At 38.1% G+C, this 22,978-nt stretch overlaps 2 protein-coding genes across 3 annotated transcripts; both read right to left on the reverse strand.

The window, feature by feature from the left end:
• Window positions 1–13,124: 13,124 nt before the first annotated feature.
• Window positions 13,125–16,694, reverse strand: LOC112278181 (putative NEDD8-conjugating enzyme Ubc12-like). 2 transcript variants are annotated; one of them, XR_016501197.1, is made up of 7 exons: window positions 16,509–16,694; window positions 15,688–15,823; window positions 15,229–15,337; window positions 14,900–14,978; window positions 14,665–14,781; window positions 13,692–13,950; window positions 13,125–13,336 (listed from the first exon to the last, which is right to left on the reverse strand). XR_016501197.1 is itself a non-coding variant. In XM_024511357.3 (6 exons), exons 2-6 carry the CDS (start codon window positions 15,791–15,793, stop codon window positions 13,813–13,815), a joined length of 549 nt encoding a protein of 182 aa, XP_024367125.1. In that variant the 5' UTR covers window positions 15,794–15,823; window positions 16,509–16,694; the 3' UTR covers window positions 13,556–13,812. The 2 variants fall into 2 exon arrangements, 1 of the variants encoding a protein (XP_024367125.1); XM_024511357.3 differs by lacking the exon at window positions 13,125–13,336 and having other exon boundaries at window positions 13,556–13,950.
• Window positions 16,695–17,817: 1,123 nt separating this feature from the next.
• LOC112278129 (annexin-like protein RJ4) lies at window positions 17,818–21,997 on the reverse strand. The gene is made up of 7 exons (XM_024511242.3): window positions 20,538–21,997; window positions 20,260–20,405; window positions 19,794–20,024; window positions 19,450–19,524; window positions 19,129–19,341; window positions 18,911–19,000; window positions 17,818–18,522 (listed from the first exon to the last, which is right to left on the reverse strand). Exons 1-7 carry the CDS (start codon window positions 20,608–20,610, stop codon window positions 18,160–18,162), a joined length of 1,191 nt encoding a protein of 396 aa, XP_024367010.1. The 5' UTR covers window positions 20,611–21,997; the 3' UTR covers window positions 17,818–18,159.
• Between the last annotated feature and the right edge of the window lie 981 nt (window positions 21,998–22,978).

Below are 22,978 nucleotides of genomic sequence, written 5' to 3' on the forward strand. Positions count from 1 at the left end.
GAGACATAGTCTTTAGAACCTTCTAGAGATAAGTTTCTAGAACCTTCTAGAAGCAAGTCTCTGGAACCTTCTAGAAGCTTCCTAGTTGGTAGAAGTTGCTTAAGAAGCTTCCTAAATAGAAGTATATATTGGAATCGAGGCTGAAGAGTTCTTCAGTCTCGACAACACATCTCTTGGGGCTCTAGTTCACCTCTCTGGTGTTGTTCTTGTTTTCATCTGATTAATCTAGTTCTTGCCAGTTCTTCCTGTACTTCCTGTTAGATCTCGAGTTTGTATTTTTGTGCCCGTGACAGTTTGTCGAGACTGCACTCACCTAAGATATCAGAGTTGGTTTCTTCTTTGTTAGAATGTGGATTATCCCTCTGCTTAGAAGTGTACGAGCATTTTAGAGGTTGCGGATTACCCTCTTCTAAACTGATACTTCTTTTGTTATAATATTGGAGTCTTATTCTTCTTGGATAGAGTGGATTACCCCTTTTCTTGAAGCTCTTAAGGCATTTTAGAGGTTACAGAGTACCCTCCTCTAAACCAATATTGTCTTCTTGTAGAGTCATTTCTGTCCTTCTCTTAGAATGGCCGGGGGCCAAGACATTAGTATGACGAAAAGTTCAGAATCCAAGTTAGATGCTATTATGAATGCCCTCGCTACGTTATCGCAAAGAACTGCAGAGATTGAAGGAGTCGTGGCAAGGCTTCATAATGATGGAGCATCTGGGATGGCACAATCTAGGTTGCACCAGCCTCAAACTTCTACACTTGGAGAAGCAACTTTGCCTCAGGTTCGACAAGCACCGCTGATTCTACAACATAAAGAGCCCCGAGTTAGCCTTCCGGACAAGTTCGATGGTATGCATTCCAAGTTTTGAAGATTCGTCAACCAAATCAAGTTGATAACAGTTTTACAGCCCGAATGCTATCCAATGGAGGAGTCACATGTTGGACTTGTTAGAACCTTACTTACAGGACAAGCTCTATCATGGTTTGCTCCTTTGTTTGAGAAACGATTGTCCATACTAAACAACTTTGAAACCTTTTTGGAGGTGTTTGCGGAAGCATTTGGTGAATATGACAAGGTTCGATGGGCTACAACAAAGATCTAGTCACTATGACAAGGGATGCACTCTATATCAGTCTATACATCGAACTTCATGCAATTAGCATGCAATATCAATTGGGACGAAGAAGTGTTGATGAATCAATTCTATTGGGGTTTAAGGGACGATGTGAAGGATTTGCTATTAACTCTTCCTGATCCACAAACGCTCAACGAAGCTATTAGCCAAGCTGTGAAGTACGATAACCGCCTTTTCGAACACCGCCAAGACCAACGTTCAAGACAACATACGATTCGCCATGCCCCAACTATGTCAACAAGCAGCGTGAATTCACATTCAGAGGTAGAAGACATGCAAATTGATGCGGTACGTGTCAAATTTCTTACTCTAGAAGAAAAAAAGCAGCGTATGGAGGAAGGTCTATACTTGTATTGCAGTGAAGAAGGCCACAAAGTTGGAAACTGTCCCAAGAAGCAAAATCGACGTATTGTTAGGACTAGAGGCGCATTTATTCAAGAAAACGAGGATGCCCAGCCACAATAGGAACCGTGCGGCTGGACAGTGAAATATCGCAACAACAACCAGGTTCCTTTCTTTTCGCTCAACCTGCCCTTTGTTTTACAATCCTTTTGCTTATTGGCCCTCAGAAACTGAGAACCTTAGCATTGTTAGATTCAAGAGTATCTGCTTGTTTCTTAAACGAAGAATTTGCGAAGCATCATAAGATCCCTTTAGTACAAAAATCCAAACCTGTTCACGTTGAGGTCATAGATGGGCGACCTTTATTGTCTGATAGTGTCATCCATGAATCAGAACCTATAGAAGTGACGTTTAAGGGCCATTGTAGTCATATTATTTTCAATATTATTAGAACCCCATCAAATCCTGTTATTCTTGGTCTTTCTTGGTTGGAAAAGCATAACCCATCCATAGATTGGAAGTTGCGGAAGATGACCTTTCCCACAAAACCACCCAAGAGCAAGCCTAGTAGAAAACCCCGAATAGAGAAATCCTTATTCATTGAAGCAAGAGCATTTATAAGATCATCCAAGGAAGGCACATCGTTTGTTATTTTTTGCGGTTCCAACTACCGGGGAGAAGATCTCGACAACAAGTATATCGGAGCAATATAAGGATTTTAAAGACATGTTTCAAAAAAAAAATGCCGACATGCTACCGGAACACAGACTATATGATTGCGCCATAGACTTACAGGAAGGAGCACAACCGCCTTTTGGCCCAATCTACAATCTATCGCAGATGAAGTTGGCGGAGTTACGGAAGTACATCGATGAGAATCTAGCCAAAAACTTCATCCGTCATTCAAAATCGTCAGTTGGAGCACCCATCTTATTTGTGAAGAAGAAAGATGGCTCATTGCGGATGTGCATGGACTATCGAGGCCTCAACAAGATAACAAAGAAGAATCGTTACCCGTTACCCTTAATTTTTGGTCTCTTAGAACAACTTGGACGTGCAAGGATTTTTACAAAAATTGATCAAAGGAGAGCTTACAAGCTCGTACGAATCAAGGAAGGAGATGAATAGAAGACAGCATTCCGTACAAGGTATGGCCATTTTGAGTATAATGTCATGCCCTTTGGTCTTACCAATGCTCCAACGGTCTTTCAACATATGATGAATGACATTTTTCGAGAGTACCTTGATAATTTTGTTGTCATCTATTTGGATGATATTCTAATATTCTCCAAAAATGAAGAAGAGTATGAAAAGTACGTTCGTTTGGTCTTGAAGAAACTATGCGAGTAAGGACTATATGTCAAGTTGGAAAAGTGTTTATATCACCAAATAGAGATGGAGTTTTGGAGGTTCGTTGCGACTACGAAAGGCTTGAAGATGGACCCTAAGAAGGTGGAAGCAATCGTGTCCTGGGAGGTTCCGAAGATGGTTAGAGACGTACAATGCTTTCTTGGCTTTGCCAACTTCTATCAAATCTTCATCAAGAATTACTCTCAAGTTGCTGCTCCTCTCACTCGATTGACATGCAAGGATAAGCTGGAATGGGGACCTCTAGCGGAGAAGGCATTTCAAGACCTAAAAATTGCATTTACTACGGCTCCAATCTTGGTACATCCAGACTTTACAAAGGCCTTTTATTTAGAAACTAATGCTTTGGATTTTACTTTGGAAGCTGTACTTTCACAAATAGGAGAAGACAAGAAGCTCCATCTGATTGCATTCTATTCTCGAAAGTTCTTTGCTGTTGAAATCAATTATGAGATCCACGATAAGGAACTTCTTACTATAGTAGATTCTTTCCAAAAATGGCATCATTTTCTTGAAGGAGCTGCACACCCAATGACCATATATACAGATCAGAAGAATTTGGAGTATTTCATGTCGACTCGAGTTCTAAATCGACGTCAAGCTCGGTGGAGTATGTTGCTATCTAGGTTCGATTTTGTTATCACTTATCGACCTGAAAAGCAGCAAGGACTATCTGATGCCTTATCGAGGAGATCATATCTTGTACCAAAGACTGGAGAAGCAGCGTTTGATCAACAATGTACGACGTTGTTGAAGCCAGAGCAATTGTGGCTTTGCGCTACTATTGTGTCAATTGATGCTGACTTCTTGAATCAGGTACGTGCCGCAACCATTAAAGATTGAGTAGCCATTAATATCAAGCAGCATGCCAATGACAACAAATTCAAGGTGGAGGGAGATCTTTTATACTTTGAGGAGCAATTGTATATCCCAAAAGCACCAGCACAACTCCGAGTTCTTCAATCTCACCACGATTTTCCAGCTACGGGACATTTTGGATTCAACAAGACCTTGGAGCTTATTTCTCGAGATTTTTGGTGGCCCCAAATGTGAAAGGATGTGAAAGATTTTGTCCTCTCCTGCGACATCTATTCAAGATTCAAGAATCCTCGGCATCGCCCTTATGGACTTCTACAGCCATTACCGATTCCACGTCGATCATGGTCTTCAATTTCCATGGACTTCATCATGGACCTTCCATCATCGAACTCATTTGACAGTATCTTTGTCATGGTAGATCGACTTACAAAGATGGCGTACTTTATTCCTTGCAAGAAGACATCATCCAATGAAGTCACAACAAGGCTCTTTCTCGATAATGTGTATTGATATCATGGACTACCAGATGATATCGTATCAGATCGAGGAACCCAGTTCGTATCAAAGTTTTGGAGATCTCTCTTTGAGATACAGAAGGTAGATATCAAGCTTTCTTCAACTTTTCATCCTCAAAGTGATGGCCAAACGGAACGGGTGAACCAAGTCTTGGAACAATACTTATGATGTAGCATCAACTATCAGCAAGACGATTGGACCACATATCTGTCGCTAGCCGAGTTTGCATATAACAACACCCTCCATGCGTCGACTCAATACACACCATTCTTTTCCAACTATGGATATCATCCGAAGCTTGATTTATTGAGTCCATCAACAAATAATAATCCAGCAGCTGAAGGATTTACAAAACAACTATCAGAGCTTCAAAATACATTGAAGCTTCAATTATAATCCGCTCAAGAATCCTATAAGGTGTCTGCAGATAGATTTCGGAATCAAGCACCTACTTTCAAAATTGGAGATAAAGCATGGCTTCTTTTACAGAATATCAAGACCAAGCGACCATGTGATAAATTGGACTATCAAAGATTGGGACCATTTATCATCCAGAAGCAAATCAATCCAGTAGCGAACCATCTGGAATTACCGACTTCTATGAAGGTACATCCAGTCTTTCATGTTTCTCTGTTAGAGCCTTATCGAGAGTCATCTTTTCCTGGAAGAGTACAATATCCGCCACCTAGTATTGAGATCAAGAACCACGAAGAATACGAGGTTGAAAAGGTACTAGATGCACGGCGAAGGTGGGACAAGTTGGAGTATCTTGTTCATTGGTGCGGCTACGATATTAATGAGTGAATGTAGGAGCCAGCTAAAAATCTTGTCAATGCGCCGCAAAAGGTACAGGAGTTTCATCAATAACATCCTCATAAACCTAAGCTGGTTCGACGATAGCTTCTTTTTGAAGCTTGCTCATTTAAGAATATAAGAAAGGGGGAGAGCACCACCAAAATTCGTAGTTGATGTAGTTATTTTCTCCAAGATAAAATAGAATTTTTTCAGTAGCCATAGTTTGGTCTTCTGATATGGATAGCCAAGAGATAGATACTATGCCAGTCAGATTATCTCAACCGACTAGCTTACGAAGGCGACCCCGAGATGAAGAACCACCTATACCACGACGACGATGGAGGATACCGAGTAACCGATCACTAGTGATTGTATTTGAGTTCGAGCCTGCTTACGATGGTCAACCAGAAGGCATATTTGCAGGATAATTTCACAATGAGGACACGGAAGTTCATGCTTGGACAGAAGTTGAAGGAGTGGGCCACTACCGTTGGCTTCAAGGGCCGATGAACCACTTGCCTCGTGAACAACAATTGGAGTTTATAGCAGACGTTATGCGACAGATCTTCATTTTCTTGCGTTGATACTGATCAAAGAACATTGCTTCTCAAAGACCTCGAAGCTAAAGGAGGGGGTGATGTTAGGAACATAATCCTTAGAACCTTCTAGAGACAAGTTTCTAAAACCTTCTAGAAGTAAGTCTCTGGAACCTTCTAGAAGCTTTTTAGTTAGTAAAAGATATTAGAGACATAGTCCTTAGAACCTTTTAGAGATAAGTTTCTAGAACCTTCTAAAAACAAGTCTCTGGAACCTTCTAGAAGCTTCTTAGTTGATAGAAGTTGCTTGAGAAGCTTCCTAAATAGAAGTATATATTAGAATCGAGGCTGAAGAGTTCTTCAGTCTCGACAATACATCTCTTGGAGCTCTAGCTCACCTCTCTGGTGTTGTTCTTGTTCTCATCTAATTAATCTAGTTCTTGCCAGTTCTTCGTGAACTTCCTGTTAGATCTCGAGTCTATATTTCTGTATCCATGACAGATATATATATGGCTATATTAATTAATTATAGTAGATCCTAATTTTATAGAATAAATTTATTTAATTTTAAGAATAAAATATTATAGGATTAATATAAGAAAAGAATAAAAAAAATTAATCAAATAGAAAGAACTTACTTACTTGCTATAATTCTATAGCTTTGTAGAGTTTGTCATAGCAATCCTATCTTTTCTACTCATAAGTATTTTTTTGTAGACTATTGGTTTTTTTATCTTACAACATTCTTACTTAGTGTATACTTTCTATTTTATTTTCTATAATTTTAAGATGTGAAAAAGAACCTTATGAAGAAGAAAAAATTTCTTTGCTAAGTATAAAGAAATGACAAAAGATTTTTTGTTTGAACTATCAATATGAGCAGTGTTCCAAGACTAATTTTCAAAAATCTTATTGTATTGCTGAACTTGGGAATTGCAATTGTAATTTAAAGTTTCTTGAAGATGACATCCTTAAATTTGAAGATGTTACAAGGCTTAAGCACTCTTCATCAGTAGGTATTATCCAAGAACTTGTTGAATATTTACTCGAAAATTGAAATGGCCTTGTGTGTTCATTTGAAGAAAAATACATATTAAGTGATAATTTGGTTCAATTTTTAGTAATTTTAATTTTAGATTTTTTTTCAGATTTAATCAATCAATAGAAGCTTTTGCATTATGACATATAGATGCAAATGCTCTAAAAAGACCAGAAAATATTGAATTTGAATATCAATGTACTATGAGCGACTTCATTTTAAAAGGGACAATTTTCCAAAAAATTATTGATGAGGTCAAAATTACTACTACTTTTTTGTGTAGATCTTTAAAAGAGCTTCTATTTAGGATGATAATATCAAAACTAATTTATAATTTTTGAATTAGTAATCAATTATTCCGACTTTTTCAATCCTTGAAGATGATATCTCAAGCTTGGAAGAAGTGGTTAATTGAGGTTGAAGATGATGCTGTAATAGTTGAGTATGAAAAAGATAGTGATCAATTTTCTACAAAATTTAATGTACTACTTGAAGCTTATTGCTATGAGTAATGACTAAAAATAAAAGAAAAAAAATAGTGTAGTATAGTAATTATTAAGATTGTACTTTTTTGATAGGGATAATATTCAATCTTAATCTAAATTTCTTGAATAGACCAAGCTCTAAAGTTTTGGTAAATATGTTGGCTACATGCTCTAGAAAAGACACATAAATCAACTTTATTTTTTTCTTTTCCAATTTTTTTCCTTGTGAAATAGTGATATGTTATCATATGCTTTATATATGGATTAATATCCAAATTAGTTGCTATTTTGATATTTTCCTCATTGCCACAAAATATTAATATTGATTTTAAGATCTTCAATACAAAATCACATGACAGTTTGTTCAATCATGTTGATTCTCAAGATGCAGTGGATAAGCCCATGTTTTCTACTTTTGATGTGGAGAGGGCAATGGTAGCTTGTTTCTTTGAAAGCCAAATGATTAGACTAATTCATAGATTAAGAATAAAATTTATTGTTGATCAACTATCAGTTAAGTCACTTGCTGAGTCCGTATCTACATAGCCTAATAGTATTTTTGTTGAATTTATATGGTAGAATATTCAATAATTTAATATTCCTATTATATATCTTAAGTTTTTTTTTGCTACTATTATATATAGAACTTATGGTCTCATTATGAAATGATTAACAATGCAAATTGAATATAAGATATTAGATTAAGAATAAGCTAATTGTATAAGTTTACCTACTATAGATTAGTAGTAAGTTGAATCAACATTGTCTTCATTTATATCAAGAATAAGTTTTAGTCTGTTAATTATAGGAGTAAAAATAAGGTTATCTTTAGCATATGACAAAAGATTGTTGATGGTGTCATTTATTGGCCATTCAATAACAATATTAAGATGAAAAGATAAAGAGCAAAGTTGATTATTGATAGTGCAATATTACATAGATGTAAGTTAGGGAGAAGTTTCATACCTAATAGAATATTGGTGGTATATGTTTTGAAGTTTGTGATATTGGTTACATCTTTAGGTTTGATTAGTGATCAAGAAGTTGGTTATTATAAGTTGATATCACTTATGTATATAGTTGATTTAGAAATTATAGAATATTAAAGTTATTTTTGATGTTATTATTACTATAAACTATAAAAGTTAATGATAAGTAAGAAGAAGTAGGTTCAAAATCATTGGTGGTGAATTATGGATCATTTTGTTCAATGTTGAAAAACCAATTTTTATCAAAAGATATATCTTGTGAAATTTGAATTTTAGCTCCAAATTAGAATGTAGCTTGATATATTAGTATTTTAAAATTATACCAAATTTCTCCTTGTTTCAATAAGTAGATCTTTAGATATTCAAAATCCTATCCAATCCTATACTGCCAACTTTTGCTACTTATTTGCACTAATAACTAAATATCTTTCAATTGTAGTGTTAAAATAATATAAAAATTTACATACAATTAGCACATCTATTTATTTATGCATTGATAAAAATTGAATAATAGATGTCACATGCATTTTACAAACCAGCCAATAGTACAATTCCTAATTTTATTGCATAAATCAAAAGTCACCAATACAAACCCTAATTTTACATAAAAATTACAAAGTCAATTCAAAACCTATAAAAATAAGCTTTACTACTCTAAAACGAACTTAAAGCTAATTCTTTGATTCAATTCTTTGATCTCTAGAATCCTCCCTACTTTGCCTTAAGTAGCCATTTTAGTGGTTGGAGATCTGATTTCAATCTCAACCTACAAATAGTCATCTCTCAAGTATGAATCAAACTTTTCTTAGGAATTTTTTAATACAAAATTATCCTTAATTTCATTTTAGATTTGACTATATTAAATATTTATCTAATATATTTTATTTTTATCAATTTATGGCTTTTTTAAGGCATCAGAAGAATTTTTTATAATCTAAAAGGTAAATTTGCTAAGCAACTTTTAATCTATTAGCAATTAAAATAAAAAAAAATAAACTAAGAGGCTTTCATAAAAGCCTTGTTTAAATGTCTAAAATTATTATTGAACCAAGATGATAGAATATAAATCATAATATCATTTTTGCTCACATTTTCATCATAAAATTATGTTACAACACAACAATGGTCTACAATACATAGATAGCTGAATATTTTGATTTTATTGAAGTCAAATTTTATATCCATGAATAATTTGTAAGATGTATGACGTCTATTTGATTTGGTGGGGATAGAATTCATTACTTATATTATAGTATGCATGACTTTGATCTAAAGAAAAATTAATAAGCGTCTGTCAATAAATATTACGTGGACTTTGTTGAATATAATGCAATTCTTCCATTTGGATACATCTTTCTATTTGGATGTCTGAGCTATGCTTAATTGTCAAATAATATTTTTTTTTAAGATAATTTGTGAAGTTGGTTGATGTAAATTGACTTTTTATATTAGATCTTATATATAATATTTGGTACAAGATGTATTTTTTTATTATATAATGAAAATACCAAAACATATCTAGAGTTTAATCTTTGGTTGCCATGAAATAAATCCAAGAAAATTGGTTATTTTTGTTGGTAAAGAAAATAAAACATTTAAAATGACTTAAAGATTCTATAAAAAGAAATCTACAAATTTCTATATAAATTAAGATCATTGGTAATATTATTCTTATAAAGGATTTTTTTGAAATCTTTTGACAAGTATTTTTTGCTTTTTAATAGATGGAGAAAATTTGGCTTATGAATAGAGAAAACAAGATTTCAGTTATTAATTCTTGTGTGGTCAGCATATTTAAACTTTTAAAAGCTTAATGTTGTAGTTGCTTCTACAATACGTTAGACTGTTTGTCTAAGGTTACACTATTTATCTCAAAATATGTATATTATTTTGAGATTATTTTGTTGGATGATGTGTATGTTATAGCCAGTAGTAAATAGTTAATAATTAGATTTTATGTAAAATAATCCAATTTATAAAGGCTATTTAATTTATCTTAAGAGTCTTTTGCAACTATGTAATGTAATTTTTGAATAGATACAATATTATATCTTATCAAAATAAATATATATATAAATTTTTCAAATAAAATATTTTCTTTATTAATAAAATATTTCTATGTAGATCAAGAACACAACAAACATCTTTCAAAGTTTTTATTTTGCTATTTGGCTAAAAGAGGTCAATTAACTTGAGTCCTATTATTACATAGGACTATCCACCTACGGATCTAACACTAATTCTTTATGAGTGATCAACTTCATAAAAAGCCACATAATCTCTTAAAAAATGCCTAAATGCTCTAAAATTTAAGATTCAATTTATGTTTAGTTGACTAATAGTGAGTACTTCTAATGCTTGTAAGATTTTGTCATTACTAGATTTAAATGATTGTATAAGAATTGGCTCATTACATGAGTCTTTTATAAGGTTGATTCTAAGGTTGGATATTGCTCTTGTATTATTTTGATAATTATGCAAAAAGATGTAGTACATTTTTAAATGATTTGTGTAGGAGTATGAAGCATTTACAACTGATAGAACATCAATATTGATACCTTGCAAATCCAAGATATGTATATAATTTTTCTACAATAATGGCAAGTAATAATAATGAGAAGTTATCCTTTCAAAAAATATCAATGTGGATTTCTATTCTACTATGATCTAGGTTGGTGAATCATGTGGTTTTGATTGAATTTTTTGTTGAAAAGATTATAAATCTTCATCATCAACACTTTTTTGGATGTTTTTTAAAATCATTATAAGAGGGCATTGATTTTCTCCATATATAATCTATTCCAAAGTTCCTACAAGATCAAAATCTCCTTCTCGAAGTATATCTATGAAACTAGTTTTTCAAACTTGTAAGGTAATTGTTTAATATTCTATGTATAATTACCTTATTGGATTGTATTTGCTTGATAGATTTGAGATTGCAAAAGATATCATTTATTTGTTGCATGAATGTAACTACATCTTAATCTTCTTCCATTTGAAGATATTTCCACCAATTTAATATATCTATAATATCTAAGATGGTATTTGTGGGGAATATGGTACTTAATACATGCTAAGATTATCAAAGATTTGAAATATTGATAATATTAAGGTGGAGATCCAAAACTAGTGATAGCTAAATCATGGCTTTTGCCCTTCTCTTGCAATGATGAATGGTTTCATTATCAGATTGTTTATGATCTAATGATAGCTTAATCTTGGCTTGCAATTTGGTTGAAAATGATGTAGTAGTTGTTAGTGGCTTGATGAGATTCCTAGTGCTTGTAATTCTTCAATCTTATAAGCATCGTTTCTCTTGAGCAAATAGTCTCAAGGTTATTCATGTTGACTTTGTCAATCTATATGAATTTGTTATTTTTTGAAAAAATAAAAGGGGGTCAAATATCAAGGAGTATCAAGAATAATAGATCTGAAAAAAATCCGCATCAAAAAAAGATAGATCTGAAAAAAAAGGTAGTGGTTAAAAGCATTACCAAAGGAAGTAAGTGGGTAACAGACAGAGTCAAACAAAGAAAGCAGAAGGAAGGAACTTTTGCTCTGATACCATAAGAGAAGAATAAAAATAATAATAATAATAATAATAATAATCAAATAGAAAGAGCTTACTCACTTGCCGTGACTCTACAGTTGCAGACTTAAACACAGATGGTTCCTGCATTAGAAGCTGAGTATCCAACACTAATTTCGGATTTTGGTTCATCCATTACAGTGATCATCTAGTGCAGATGATGAGTAGGGATGAATGTTCCAACAGAACACGCACTGGAGGATGCTAATAAACCAACATGGGACCATTCAGCTCCCGACGCCACGTGATGCCAAGCATATGCTCCGCCTGATTTTGCTTTCCCGAAGGAGGAACGACTGCCACCATGCAGAAGAAGCGAGCCAGAAAGAGAGAGAAAGAGAGCTCTGGATCTTACTTAATGCGAAGCTGGAGGATGGCCCAATTCTGTGATCGAGATTCTCGAGCCTGCCGTTTTACGATGGATCCAGATGCCGCCCTTGGCGAGCCGTGAGGGGAGCCCCGGCGATGCCATAGGGGTGGATTACCAGCAATGGCTACCTCGCAAGGCTTGCGTTGGGAGAAGTGGGACCCTGTGTGGCGCGAGGGTGGGTGATGGATCCACTATCGAGCATTGGGTCGATGCCTCCCCCCCTCGTTGTGATCCTCATGGAGCGTGGTATTATTTTGGGGTTCACCTGTCATCTGGCCCCCAGAGTCCCACTATTGCTCCAAAGGTATCTCATGGGGTTTGGAGCCCGATGTGTGGTGCTTTCTACGGAAGGCTGGTCATAAAGATGTTGGAGAATCGGGATCAACGAAAAGCTCGCGCGACGCGCTGCCGATCCATCGCTGGCTCCACTGTAGAACCGCGAGATGATGCAGGCTCGAAGAGTCGAAGATATTGGGTACTTGTGTTACATGCCCAGCTTTCTCCACGCGCGCGGTAATCGAAGGCCTGTGTCAATTTCATGCGCTTTCGAATCATCGGTTGCCTTCGAATCTTCGTGCGGTCATTGGCCACTCCCCTTTCCAATTCTTCGAGCCTGCATTCGGTAGACCTGTGGAGGTAGATGCTCTAATTTCAAGCTAGTTTGGGAGCTTCTGTACTTGGTGTAGATCGCGCTGGATGGATGGGGAGGATTGTTGCTTCGGCGGTTGATGTTGGGCTCTTTCGATTAGCAGCGATGACTGCAGTTCGACGAGGGGATCTCATGCGATCTATTCCAAGTTTTGTGGTCGGAGGGTATGCGATATTACTTTGAATTATGGGCTGTGTGATAGCAAACTCGAGGTGCCCATTATTCCACGTCGGTATAATGAGTTAGCAGTTCGATTGGCGAGGGGGTCACTCCGTGGGAGGAGAGAATACCTCAGTTGAATAAAATAGTTTCTCAAATACCCGTATACATCATTATGAAATTCCAAATGCGTATAGCCAATAATATTTAAATTTGGGTGTGGAATCTGGATTAAAAAATAAATTGAAGCAGCTATGTATGTAAAAGTGATAATTTCAAATCTTTCCATCAGTGGCATAAATACATAAACACATACATTTCCATACAATCTCAGCACAACATCAAGATCATTTAGCTTTGGCGTTTCAAACCAAATGCTGCACTCAAGCCAAAAGTCTTGTGGACGTTGTTACACCTTCTGAATGGGGTTATGTGAAATGTTAATGAGAAGCCATTGATGTAAAAACCTCGCCTCTTCATGTCAAAAAACCTCGTGCAGCCAATTCTAACAGCTCAATTAACTGTTATGAACCTCGAAAATTGGCCTCTGAACCAAAATCACCTTCCTGTTAGCATCATATGAAATAAACGCAGAGCTCCTCATAAAATTGCTTAGAATAAGAGCAGAGCTTTCTTGCCATGGTGAGGAACCGTTAATAAATGCAGTAAAGCAGACTCCATTATGTAATGAGCGCGTTCCACTAATAAGAACGAGAGACAAACATGAAAAAGAAAGCAAGAAAGAGGGGGGGGGGGACGCATCAACTACCTGTGCAGAAGGTTTTTTTCATATTTGTATGTCGAATACAAAGAACGATATACAAATATTACGAAGACCCAAAGATGAACAGAAGAATCAGGTTTAGGGTTTTAGGGTTTAGGGTTTAGGGTTTAGGGTTTACTTGAGAATTTCTTTTTCTTTTTCCATGGGTAATTGCGACCTGGGCTCATAAGCTTATGTGAAATGAACTTCCACTTTCAAGATTATCTTTCAAACATTGCTATCACCAGATGATGGAAGCTCTACATACATCGAGGAAAGTGGGTGCCACCAACATAACCACCGAGCATCGACCTTCGCACACTTTGTTCAAACTGCCGAGGATTGTCCCTCAAAACTTCTGCAGCCTCGTGGTTGAGGGGGTCATCTGGATTGGGATCCTGCGAAGTGAAAAATAAAAAAACAAAAGTCCATTAGCCACAAGCAAAAATATCCATGTCATTACAAACATCATATCGGGGAAATTAAAATACATTGACAATGTAAACCAACTTTCCATATAAGTTACTTTCCTCCGAAGTAGTGCATCCCGACCCCATCTTACAGGCGGTATTCAACACCATACGTAAGATGTGTTAATTTTAAGAAGTCACAAGCGCCAAAACACATCAAAATTGACCCAAGCAGAGCTCAGAAACTCCGCTTTGCTTCCATCAAAAACTAAGCAACAAGCGGAAGACAGGGCCCAAACCCGTCTTGATAGTGCAGGACTGAAAAAGCTAAGTTCTGCATTCAAATTGCAAAGTACAGGCATGTCTCTTGTAAACATATAAAATAGTTAGGGGGATGAATCGATAACAATCCACAAAAAGTGCCAAAAATGAACAGGTTCTTCGTGACATTAACATTGACGAAATTTGACATGCTGGTTTCGCTGCCAACAGAATCCAGGAAAAGAAAGTTGAAGCCAAGTTGGCGGGCTAATATACGATGTTAGATTTCTTTAACGTAAATTTCACGAAGGATCATGAATTGCTGCAAGAATCTTGATTATCAAATGCAAACGTGATCAGATAAACTCGCCTTCAGAGTGGAGCCGTGTCTCTCTTCAAGTAGGGAAAATTAGATAAACCAATAAATAAATAAGCGCTTACCAGAAACAAATACTGAAGGCCATAAATGATGGAGTTGATGCTAAGGACAGGCTTCCAATCCTCACGGAGAATATTCAAACAGACGTTGCCCTCCAAATCGATATTAGGATGGTATACCTACCCCGATATCAATTCCACAGATCAGGACAAGTTTGTTCCATGAAGTGTCCTGATCACAAGATTCAAGAGTACTGTGCACAACGCAAGAATAAAGATTCTTCCAATGATCGCTTACCTTGGTCTTGCATTTCACTTTAGGTGCTTCGTGAGGGTACACCTGTGAGATTGAGAAACTAAAGACAAATGTACCACCTCTGCAGGAACATATCACCAGCGTCCAATGAGTTCATGGCAACCCCACAAATACCTGTCGGATGTACGTTAAATGCTTTCCATATCAAACTAAACCTTAATGAAAATCAACCAATCACGCATTCCTAATGTATCAACTCGGGACGCGGCTGAAATCTTGTGAAAATCCAGGACGGCTGAGACATGTAGGCGATGCTTCGCAGGATCAGGAGACAACATGCAAATAGTTCCAAAAGCGATCCAAAGACTTACTGATAATAGCCCTCGTCTGGTCGGATGGTGATTTCGAAGTTGAGAAGATTATCCTTGCCATTGGGGAAGTGTATGGAGATAGTCTTGGCCAGGTTCAGCTCACTTATATCTGAAATAGCAGCACGCGCGATTGTTAGACGTCGGCCTGATCCAAGAGCAGCCCGAATCCAACTTCGCACCGGTAGCTTTCCCGAAGTAAAGCATAGAATTCAGATGAACAACAATTTGTGCTGGGAAACTATTTTTCACCAAGAAGGATGATAAATGATGAACAAGGTGAAAAAAACGTAGAAATAATGAAGTTCGAAAACCGCATAGTACAGATTCCAAACCCTAAGTCAATACCAGATCATGCAGCAGATCATGGTCCAGTAAATCGTAACCACAAAAATGGGGCTGGAATGGAAGAAAGACCAAGAGAGAGAGAGAGAGAGAGAGAGAGAGAGAGAGGAACAGAACCTTTCTGCACTCGCAATTCACCAGCACTTTGCTTCTTGATAGGACGGCCATTGTTATTCTGAGCATCTTCCTTTTGCTTCTGCTTCACACTGAATAGCTTAATCATTGTAAGCCCAAGTGCTTCCTGCCCCCTCTTCTGTAAGACTCAACACTCTTTGCATTCAGTGTGCATTCACATACTACGACCGCAACTCCACGTAACCCTCACGGCTCATTTCCGAGCTCTACACTAGAGATATCTCTACAATACAAAGTCGCAGTGACCGACGGGGACTAGCAGGTGCGAGGGGAATGCGATCTCCAATCCAAGTTCTGATTATTTAAAAAGAAAACTACGCTCCTGCAGGCGCACTCTTAAAGGAAAATAGGTGCAACGCCCAATCAGAACCTGCAGAATTTTCACAATCGACAAACAATGCTATGACCTCACGCAGCTCCGAATTCGATCCATAGTCAAAACAGAGCATCACATCCCTCATGTACCAATTTCCTTAGAAACGAAATCCTGTGACCTCGAATTCACTATGAAATGCATGAAACCAAATCGTCCCACTGCACCACTGCTCCGCACACATCCATTCACGATCGCTCCAAAGGCCCGACACGCTACGACTTCTAAATCTCGACACAACCACAAACCCACAAACGCAGAAATCCATCACTCCACTGGGAATATATTATCCTATGAGAATCCCACACAGCTCTACAACAACAATACGCAGCCATCTCTCGGCAGAGCATCACGCGCCTCATCAAACAAAGGACACCATCTTGTGGTGCAAAATTCAAACAAAATACTTGGTCGCCAAGCTACGACAAACCTGAGTGCGAAAAAGGCGAGAGTATGAGGGACGACGAAAGCGGAAACGGAGCTTCAGGCTATGACAAAGGAAGCATGAATCGAGATCGACAAGCAGCGGGAGAGATGCGAGTGAATCGCGAGAGGAGTAACAGGGTATCGATGCGAGAGTGAGAGAGTAGAGAGCCCTTTGGATTTGATTCTAGGGGTTTCGCAACACAGCAGGAGGAGGAGCTCAAGACCACCACAAAACACAATCAATCCCACGACGGAAGCATTGGACGAAGTCCCCTTCCCCCAACGGAGGCGATGACGACGGCGACGGAGGGACGACGAGGTGCGAACGTCTGGCGGGCTAAAATTTGCATGTTGTTGCTGTAGATTGCTGAAAGTAGCACCGAGATCAGAAGCACCACAACGTGGAACTGCATGGAACGTAATGGAACCACATGCAACATGGAATTTCACTTCATAAGAAGGTTCAAACAAAAGGTTAATTAATAACATATAGTTTACAATATTTTATTGTGGCCACAACATGGGCTTCCACTAGAATATATCTGTATATATGTTTGTATATTCTCCTGATAAGTCAGATATTTTATTTATTTATAGTTTTAATTTATGACTTTGATGACTTTTCATTTCGTTTTTTTTTTTTTTTTTTTTTTTTTTTTTTGTATAATTTTTTTCTCTTATTTTTTCTCTTGAGTTTAAGGCTAAATCTAAATGAGTTGTTCACAAGTGTAACTGAAGTCAAAATATTATACGACTTTTTCAATTTAATGATGAATTATTATTTTTGAAATTCATTTCATTACATCTATTCATAAAAATCATCTAACAAGTAGATGTAAAGAATAGCTTTTGGTTAGTATTTTAGTATTGTTGCGACAAAAATTATTTCTAGCACTATTTTTTAGTGTTTATTACAGCCCTCGAAGAATTCAGCCCAACAAAATGATCTTGTACATTTATTGACACAATAAACCACTTTCAAGAGAACCGATTGTGCAATTTGGTTGATATGTATTTTCGATGTTTTATGTAGACTGTGAAATTGTTTGCAGCATACATCCAACAATGAAGCATGTAAGAAATTCTTCTTTAAGTGTCCGCTTTGTCAGTTTCTTAATTTAAACCATCAATTTAGTAAATTAATAATTTAAAGCAACAAGGGATTTACCACATCACAGAACCAATACCAACTCATATTCATTTAAGTGACACAATCACACTGATAACTCTACTCGATTCAGAATGCTCGCTGGTAAGCGACTAGATTAAAATACTCACATCAACATACATACACTTGTTAGCTGAACAAAAAATTCCCTCAAACCAAAAATTTAACACAAAAGAATAATCACCAGTATCAATTCTTACAATTTCAATACTTTTTCTTATCTAAAGGATTGGCAACTGCTGTCAACTACTCTGTAAGAAAGTGCCTCTTCAGCTCTTTGACAGTTTACGCACATGGTGTGCATTGAGGAGAGCAGGATGGCAATGTACAACTCAGGATACAAATGCTCCCTCAGTACAATAAGTCATACGCTTCAGAGTGAGCTAGCCGAAAGAAAGAAGCTATTCACCTGACCTTTAAACATGAATCTAAAACCTCATGCTTTACACCTGTTGCCAAGTAAAAAAGGAACGGTTTGCTGAGTGGGTTACATCTGAAACGACCCTTGGCCACTCGACCTTGGACTGTAGTATGAAGCTGAACCATTTTGCGAGCCTGTGGATGGCTGGCGAGAGGCCGAGCCATTGGAAGTTCTAGGACTGTAATAAGATGCCGAGGCGTTGGACGTTCTAGGGCTGAAAAGACCAAGGTCTCCAGGTCCAACAAGAGTGAGAAGGAAGTATCGATAATTTCCGATTGTATCATTCGCAATCATCTCTTCCAGTGATCTCTTGCATTCATTCGCAAACTCCAACTTGATGTATTGCATATCCACTTCAGCTCGAGTTGTAATTACTCGAATCAACGCATCATCGTCTGTTCCTGCTCCTCCCAATGCAGTGTGTAATTCCTGACGAAATTATTTAAACAAAAACAAACAAACTAATGTGAATAGGGGCAATCTCCAAGCATTCAATGAGCTCTTCATGAATATCTCACACTCAAAAACCAGAGTCTAACAGGTTCAACACAAGATAATAATCCGTTGAAGTCCGGGAAAACCCCGAGGAGACGTTCATAATCAAACACTTGTTTTTGATCGAATATTAGGTTTTTCTTTGTACTTGAGAATAGCTAAAACAATGAGGCAATCCAGTTCAACCTCCAAATCCATTTTGAAATTCCTGATAACTCCGTTCGAAGAAACTTATCTTAAATTCGAGTATATCAAAACGGGTAATTTTGATCGAGCCATTTTGATGTCACTATAATAACTACTATTGTAAGTTCGGAAGTACCTCCGCATAAAATTTTGCCGGCTGGCGGAAACACATCACTGTGTATCGTAGAGCTTGTTCAAAATCCCCAGAATTTTCGTTAATCAAGGACTGCGATCACTACCATAAAAATCAGCATGCAGGATCATTGCAAACTCACATTCAACTCATAGAATTTTAAAATGATGTAGCGGAGATATTTATTGCTGACGAGAGGGTAGGCTACGAAGAAAACTGACCTCCTCAAAATCGTGACCGTAATGCTGATGGTAGTAGTTCAATGTAGCCGTAAGCTGCTGCGCGCTCCGAGTGCAAAAAATGCGGATCAAAGTGTCCTCGTCACCAACTTTCCCAGTAAATACCTTATTTAATTGGTGTGCATCATTCAAAGCAATGTGCCTGTCCACGCTGGTGTTCTCGGGCCGATTGCCACGGACCAGTGCCAACATAAGCTACACATCGCAGAATAATGAATCAAATTAGATACCCTTATTATCGATGTCCCAATAAGCCAAAAACTAAGACATCAAAAGAATGCAGTATTTATCTGATGGACTTACTTTTGTGACACCAACTAGTCGTTTGGGAACTTCCTTGACTTTAGATTCGCCACTACGCCAAAACGCCCATTTATTCTGCAAAATTCCACAGAGTTCACGCACTATGAGTTCCAAATGCCTGCTGGAAGAAAGGAGGAGAAGAAAAACGAGACTAAAAGGCAGGTTAAAATAGCTGCCTCAGGAGGAATTGCCTCCTTACTAGGTTGGCAACGTAGGACTGATCGGATACTGAGAGATGACCCAAAAACTTTCAGACCTAGTGTAGGTTAGCTTAGCAGTTTTCAATCTAGAGATTCTTGTATTATTGAAAGTCCCCTTCATACTGGTCCGCGGAATACACATACCTTGGTCTGAAACTCCATGAAATGTGAATCCGTTCCATCGATGTGATTTTCTAGAGTTTGATTAAACATAGTATAATATGCTTGCTTGATCAAGTAAATTTGTGCTGAATTGCGCGTACACACTATCCCAATGAAAGCACGGTCAGCCTTTCTCCCTCCTACTTTCATCAGTTCATATAAGAGTATGGCGTCACGCTCAGCTGAGTCCATCATCCACAGCAGTATACATTTCTGCAATCATTCACGCCATGACAAAACCAGTGAAAATGAATAAGTATGTAAATTCAATAGGGCTTTAAAAAATACTAGACAGGACCTGCTCCCATCAACAATGCCTCCTTTGAAGGTTTCTAGATGCATGCAGGAATGTGTGCAGATATTTGTGATAGATTAGCTGAATGCCGCACGGCTCTGTAGGTTAGCTGAAATTCAGAAAGTTTTAGCGGTCATCCAATGGAACACTGACCTCAAGCTTGCCACTGAAGGCTGACTTGAGCCGCTTGTGCAAGCTCTCCCCGTATACTGTTTGATATGCCTGTGCAATCTCAAGTCGTTGCGCCTGCGTTCTTCTTGCCAAAATTTCAATAACTCTTTTCTCATTGCATCCAAGACCTGTGTTCAAACCCAGGCTGTCACATATTTACCATCTGACAGACCAACAAGTCCAACTGCGCGCCTTCCATCTATGGTACAGCCAAAGCGAACACGGATTCATCAAGATTGTGGATAACTTTCGATTGGTACCTTTGAATGATGATCGTAGATCTTTGCAGTCCTCTTGAAGATTAAAATAGGGTGGCAAAGTCAATGTCCCCATTACCTCGTCCCTCTGGCTCAGACTTCGCTATGGTATCAATCTTCACTACACTACTCCACGCAAGTCACGTCTGCTTCGCTCGCTTCACATTCAGCTGGAAGTAGGAAAGAGATTCAGGCCCAGCGAGGACAACCCTAATCCTAAACATCCTAGAAATCAATCCCTTGAAGCCTAGTGAGTGGTCACATCACTAGTGGGTTCCATTGCAGCTGCGCCAGAAGTCAGGGCTCTTCCCCTCAGGATCGCACTCTTAATGGAACAATACCGAAAGCACAGACATGTTTTGCATCGTGTACCCAATATTGAAAAAGCCTTAACATCGGCCTTTAGGCAGAGAGAGCAACAGATTCACCTAAGGCTAAGGTTGAATTAGGCTCCTCATGAAACTCCCCATACGATAATAGATCCTCAACTAGCACTGAAACGGTTGACCTAGCTGGACAGTATCTCCCTTTCGGAAAATAAAAGAGCAAGCCCTTAAAATCCAAGAATGCCGCTTTAGATATTAACTCTCTTGCTGGCGGGCTCTCGATGCAACGAAATCAAGAGCCGACATGTCGTGAAAAAGCAGGGATGTTGAGAGGTTGCTTGGACAAATACACGGAAGACTAAAGCTTACACCATATCAGTCCTACGATCAAATTCAACCCCCGACGAGAAGAAATCTCGGGGGCAGGAAAAAAAATGAACGTGAGTGGCTAATGAGAGATTTAGAATGAGAACTTCAAGCGCAAAAACCTCGCACACGAGAAAAGCGTGGAATCAAACAGCGTCTGCAGAAGAAAAAGAAAAAAAGCAAAGGGTCTTTCTTGCAGAGATAGCAAAACTTGGGCGTGGGGACTGATCACCGGTGCATCAAACAGCGAGGCAAAGGTTCCTCCGCTTATGGAAGAACTATGAACAGATCTCCCCTACCGTCGAAGGCGAAAAAGAAACAAAACTGCCGGGGAGCCCGCTATGCGAGTACGGAAAACACCCGGATTCCGCAACCCAACTTTGGCAACATCCTGACAGCGCCACCCACCCCCACTGCAGGTCCCAGACGTGACATACGCACCCAAAAAAAGACCATTTAGCTCCGCACGCCGAAACCACTGGCTCCCGACCCCAGAATCCCCTGCACTCCACTTGCAGTAGACAAATATCACCCATCCATCTAACACACGACGATTGCTCACTCAATCACTCACACACAGACACTCACTCACTCGCTCACTCACTACCACAAATCCCATCACAGGCCGAAATCACTTCTCAATGGATACTGGCAACGAGAATGTGCGCGGATCCGCAGCGTGGTATCATCACACCGTGAGCAGCCAGTCGTTCCCAAGGCCTGAGTCAGGACTCGGAAATTGAGAGGAACACAAACAGTAGAGCTACGTCACGGAACGGGATAAGCAGTAATCAGAGCAGCACTAGGTCAAACGAATGTCTGCCTGCCTGCCAAGCGTGCGAGTGCTGGACTGCGGCAACTGCAGCTCGCGGGACAAGGAATGTGGGGATGCAGCCTCCTCCTAGCCTGGCGTCCCTCATTCCTCTCCTCTATCGCTGTCGCCCCACTCCCGCAAGCCTGACATCGCCAGCTGCATCATCTCTGGCATTGTAGCCTTCCTTTCTCTCTGTTGTTTTCCTTGCTCTGTTTCTTCTTCGTCGCCGTCGCCGTCGCCGTCTTCGTCGTCTTCGTCTTCGTCGTCGTGTTCATGTTCCTCGTCTTCCTTCACTGCACTGCAGAGTTCCGCAAATCCTACACCGCCATTGTCGAATTCGCAATTCCGTGAAATTAGGGGTTCCTTCGTGCATCGGCGGACTTCGAGGGGCCTCGAGCACTCCGCACCAACGAACCTCTCAAATCACATGCAGGCATCTTCGTTTAGGGTTTCGAACCCTGATCTGCACATCTGATCGGTGTATTCGCAAGTGGTTGTTTTTAACTTGTAATATTGTAAATTATGGTGCACACTAAAACCAGATTTGTAAGTATATATATATATATATATATATATATGTAAATTCATACATACATACATATACACAAACATTCATATCCACAATTGTTTAAGGTTACACTTCTGTTTTAAGAAGAAAAATAATAACAATAATTATAAATTGACTTGATTTATTTCTATACATAATGGATGGTGTTGTCACACAATGACTTGATATCCATAAAATGACCTTTAAACTATTTAAATTTTATAATTGTTGATACAAGAGTATATATTATTGCCACTATAAAAGTTACTACTACTTTCACAAATAGTTTGTTAACTGAATAATCAATTAATATTGAATTATATAATAATAATAATAATAATAATAATAATAACAATAAATATTTATTTCATGACATATATGTATATATATA

This window comes from Physcomitrium patens, chromosome 26 (assembly GCF_059467195.1).
Source record: "Physcomitrium patens ecotype Gransden chromosome 26, ASM5946719v1, whole genome shotgun sequence".
NCBI lineage: Eukaryota > Viridiplantae > Streptophyta > Bryopsida > Funariales > Funariaceae > Physcomitrium > Physcomitrium patens.

Excerpts from the sequence above, each read along its gene's own strand:
- LOC112278181 (XM_024511357.3), bottom strand. The coding sequence starts at position 15,793 with ATGATTAAGCTATTCAGTGTGAAGCAGAAGCAAAAGGAAGATGCTCAG. Across the intron at positions 15,338-15,687 it reads TGAATTGCGAGTGCAGAAAG|ATATAAGTGAGCTGAACCTG; the intron begins GTTCTGTTCCTC and ends CTGCTATTTCAG. Across the intron at positions 14,979-15,228 it reads CCAGACGAGGGCTATTATCA|AGGTGGTACATTTGTCTTTA; the intron begins GTAAGTCTTTGG and ends ATGTTCCTGCAG.
- LOC112278129 (XM_024511242.3), bottom strand. The coding sequence starts at position 20,610 with ATGGGGACATTGACTTTGCCACCCTATTTTAATCTTCAAGAGGACTGC. Across the intron at positions 19,001-19,128 it reads ACGGTCACGATTTTGAGGAG|TCCTTGATTAACGAAAATTC; the intron begins GTCAGTTTTCTT and ends TAGTGATCGCAG. Across the intron at positions 18,523-18,910 it reads CGGCAAAATTTTATGCGGAG|GAATTACACACTGCATTGGG; the intron begins GTACTTCCGAAC and ends TAATTTCGTCAG.